Below are 4,483 nucleotides of genomic sequence, written 5' to 3'. Positions count from 1 at the left end.
ATTCGTTCATAGAATAAAAGCTTTTGCTGTTCAAAAAAATATTAATAGAGTTGACACACACACTGAACTTGACCAGCAACAGAATGTCCTCTAATCTGGCAAGCATAAGGTGTATGCCAGGAGTCTGTAGACCTTCTTTGTGTACTACTGGCATGTGTCCATTAGAACAGTTTCACAGCTTAGAAGCACCTGATATGAATTATCAGAGGCAGACTGGAATTGCCAACAATTTTTGACCAGGGTAAAATAGTCCCCAAGGAAAATAAACCAAACCAAACCAAGTGGAACAGAATAGAAATTTAATGGCAATTGCATTGCTGTTTCTATCTAGCAGGCATTGTACATGGTACTTCTGTTGCCTTCCTTACACTGGCTCTCTGCTACGTTCAGACTGTTATATTTATTTATTAATGCTCATTCCTGCCCATTGATCAAGTGAATTTCTCCCTCTTTTGAAACAGAATGACTCTTACACAGTATCTGGAAGGAATTTTGACCTTTCTCCCATTTGCCCTTTTTGATCTGAATACTTTTGCCAGAATCTGACAGATTGCCACTGGCCAGCTTCTCACACCAGTTGCTCCTTCACATTTTCAGCCCTCTCTCATTGAAAGAAACGTTTCCTGACATACCAGAAATACCCAGAGGTAGAATGATTTTTGCAAGCACAGAAGTTTCATTTCCTTGGTAGTAAAACAGCGAATCAGAAGTTCAGTCCTGTAAACCTTTAAGCATTTCTATTCTGGAACCTAAGTTCAGACTACGCCCACTGAAATGCAGTGTCAGGGTTTATTCTGTGGTTTGTTTTAAATGTAGGAAACTTTGTTAAAACCTTTAGTTTAGACATAAAACCAAGCAAACAAAACCAAACCAAACCCTTCTCCTTGCTTTTCTTGCTGTCGGTGTTCTTTTGATTTCCTTCTTTAAAAATGCCTCATGCTACTGCCCCTCATTTGGTATTTGTATTGTGAAGAATCCAGTTAAATGCATTCTTCTCCAAAGAATGCACTTTTCATTTTCAAGAGACCTGGAAATACTAAGCCATACACTTAAGCATAGTAAAGGCCAAGAGTCTGTATTTTAATAAGTTAGAAGAAATCCAGATGTTATAAACACCATGGAGTCAGTGGAATGTTAACAAGTTAATATATTTAAGCCAATACAAGTGTACATATAAAAAACATTTAATACCAAGTGGAAAACCATTAGATGCACCTACTAATGCTGATTTTTGGTTATTTTCACCTATTTCACTGTATCTTGAAACTATATTCTTCATTTCAGTTACACTGGGCAAGAAGTGAAACTGATCTATTATAGCAGGGAAAGCACTGGCTTTTTTGTAACAGGGAATGACAGCACCACTGCAATCAGTACTCTTCCAGAGGGCAGCAGAAATAGGTAGGCTGTGTACCACAGACCCACTTACTAAGTTATACTACAGGTAACCGGATGCAAATTTGCTATTGGTTTTGAATAGTAAAGCTCAGTAAGTGCATCTTCTCTGTACAAATAATATTAAAGTGACAATACAGAAAACTGGCAAATAAAGATGGTATAAAATATACACATATGATACATAATTATAGGCCACAATGGCCACTATATAATCTATTTAGGGGCAAAGCTTTAATTGCACAGATTGGAGAACTGAACACAGAAGCTTTCATAGAGCAAAGCACAAGCTTTGGTTTATGCTTAATTAAACAGTTGAACATCAAACCCTTCATCTTTACTACATAATTTATATTGAAAAAATGGCTCCTTTCATTGCTGCACGCAAGAACAGTCGTTTCTCTCTATAAATAAGTACTTCATCCCACTCAGGGAACCGAAGTTCAGTGTCTTACCAAATGCACTGATTAGCTGCATCAATATTGGGAAGGTATTTAAATAGACTTATGAAAATCTACTGAATGAAAAAAATTCAACTTCATATTTCCTTCACAGTCTCCCCTCAGCGTTTAAAATGCTATATATAAAAAAATAATTCCAATATGGCACAAGAACGGGATTAAAGGGGGAAAATATTTGCATTGACCAGAAAAAAAAAAAATCAGGAAATCGCATCACCATTCCACAAAGATTTGCTGCCCTAGACAAAGTGAGCTTCCCTGTGTTCTAGTTCTTGTATACGTTTTGGTCGCAGTCTCTGATAAGGGGGTTTCAGGTCTGCCTGCTGAATGTCCTCTGAGCTATTTTTTTGTTGCTCTGTGTTTTGCCCAGTAGCACCTGAGGCAATGGCTGGATTTTTAATTTGTTTCACAGTGTTCTCCTGGGCAGGCAAAGAGCTCACACTGGTTGCACAAATTCTGGTGGCAGAACCCTCCTCATTTTGTTTGGCCTTGTAATTGGAAGGAGGCTTATAAAAAGTCCCTGGTGGTGGCTGCAAAGTTCTTGGTGCCCTGAGAGCAGCAAGAGGATTAGCATCTGGAGCATTCCCTTCTGTTGTCACCCTCACTGATCTGACAGGGACACTGTATGGCTTACTGGGAGGAACAGCACTGGTGGAATTATTACCAGTGCTGCAAGTTGAAAAGGAAGTGCCTGCACTTCCACTCTCCGGTGCTCGCTGCTCTTGGGGCACGTTGGTCATGATCATTGCTGTCCTCGCAGTTATATCATATTGTTTATACTGCTTGTCCCAAGTTTTCCTCAGAGTCTGCGTGTCATAACAAGAGAGCCTGCAACAGGCACTAATGGCAGGAAGTGCCTTGCTCTCTGAAACTTCTTCAATAGTAGGACTCCTGCCAAGCTTTTCTGGGCTTGAAACACCTACGTTCCGTGAGTTTCTCTCATTCAGAACACATGGAGGAAGAATTCTCTCCACAGGCAAACTCACAGGGCGAATGACTGGCTTTATCCTTGGAGATCGCAACTGAACTTTGGTTATTTGACGATTAGGTTTTACAGGCAACAAACTGACTTTGCAGCCATGCTCAGCGAGAGAGAGAGACTGCTCACTATTTCTCTCTGAAACAGGAGTCACAGCATTGCCTAGGAAACACAAACAAGGATTACGTCATTATTTTCACACCATACACCTAAAAACTGTAAAGAATTAGCATCAACCATGAAGGATCAGCAGGGCTTCTGCCAGCCTTACTGTACTGGCCAGGATATGATGAAAAGCAATCTCTGACCCACATAGCTCTGCTGGCTAGAGCCTAATGCCGATGCAAAATTATGCTTTCACTTATGCACCTTGTTCAACCTGGGGTGGGGTGGTTTTACCATCCTGGTGAAAAACGGCAGCTTTGTCACTAGCGTTTTCTCTAAGCTATGTGGCGTGCATGGCTATCCAGGCACACTTGCACCACACTGCCAGGTGTACCTGTGTGCCCACACACACCATACAGCTTAGAGGGAATGCTATGTGTCACTACAGCTGTATCCATTTTTTCTGGTTTAATATACTGGTATTCCTGCACCAGTCAAGTGCTTCTAGGTGTTGATGTGGTCTGTGATACTCAGCTGTACCAATGTGTATATGGGCCACTATTGACCTGAAGAGTTAGTCTGAAAAGTTAGAAGGAATTTTTTTTTTTAAGCCAATCAAAATATGTTGCAACTAAATCTCACCCCAGAGATATTCTGGTTGAAATAGTACTTCTCCAGCCCTTCAGGCTCAAAGTACAAGAATTTGACAGAACCTAGTATGAAGTGTCATTGAATTTACTCAAATCGAGTATCTGCAGACTAAAAAAAAAGTGTGGGGGGAAAGCAGGAGAAGGAAAGGGTTCAGATAACGATTTCCTGCACTTATCAGCTTAAAAATATGCATAATAAAAATACATGCGTTCCCCAGAAAAATACAGAAAAGCAACTACGGCCACTCTTTGAACTTTATGCTGTTACATGAAATAAGGGAGTATATCACACTCTGCAGGACTGCCATTTCCTTGCATTATTATTGATAGCAAGCCTAGTTCTTTAAGGTGCCAAATAAGCCCAGTGCAGATATAAAAACATGCTCCACTATAGCATGTGCTTACAGTCCAGTTGAAGTATATGCCCCTTCCAATAAGGCAAGAAAGAATAGTGGCTGCTGACAGCTGTACAAGACAACTGCTCCAAAGCAGAGTCACTGAATTGACATCTAGCAAGTCACTACTCAAATTCTTCATAGAATCATAGAAGTCGGGTCGGAAGGGACCATATAGCTCTTCAAGTCCGACCCCCTGCCAGGGCAGGAGAAAAAAAACTGGGATCAAATGATCCCAGCTAAGTAGGCATCAAGCCTCCTCCTAAAGACACCCAGGGTAGGAGCCAGTACCACTTCCCTAGGAAGTTGGCTCCAGATCCTAGCCGCCCTGACTGTGAAGTAGTTCTTATGGATGTCTAATCTAAACCTACTCTCCAACAACTTGTGGCCTTTATTCCTCGTTATGCCAGGGGGCACTAAGGGAAACAAGGTCTCTCCCAAACCCTTCTGGTCCCCCCTAGTGAGTTTATAGACTGTCACCAGATCCCCCCTCAGCCT

At 41.2% G+C, this 4,483-nt stretch overlaps 1 protein-coding gene across 5 annotated transcripts in view; it reads right to left on the bottom strand.

Annotated features, from left to right (window-relative positions):
• Window positions 1-1,059: 1,059 nt before the first annotated feature.
• ARHGAP29 (Rho GTPase activating protein 29) overlaps window positions 1,060-4,483 on the bottom strand; it is a 95,568-nt gene continuing 92,144 nt past the window's right edge. For all 5 annotated transcript variants that reach the window (XM_019531074.1, XM_019531073.1, XM_019531075.1 and 2 more), the window contains one exon: window positions 1,060-2,997. In XM_019531074.1, the coding sequence (XP_019386619.1) occupies window positions 2,096-2,997 (902 nt within the window). In that variant the 3' untranslated portion in view covers window positions 1,060-2,095. The remainder of the gene's footprint in view (window positions 2,998-4,483) is intronic.

This window comes from Crocodylus porosus, unplaced genomic scaffold (genome assembly GCF_001723895.1).
Source record: "Crocodylus porosus isolate Cpor-Errol unplaced genomic scaffold, CroPor_comp1, whole genome shotgun sequence".
NCBI classification, from domain to species: domain Eukaryota; kingdom Metazoa; phylum Chordata; order Crocodylia; family Crocodylidae; genus Crocodylus; species Crocodylus porosus.
The sequence above is the reverse complement of the archived record's forward strand: the minus strand, read 5'-3'. Positions and strand labels throughout refer to the sequence as shown.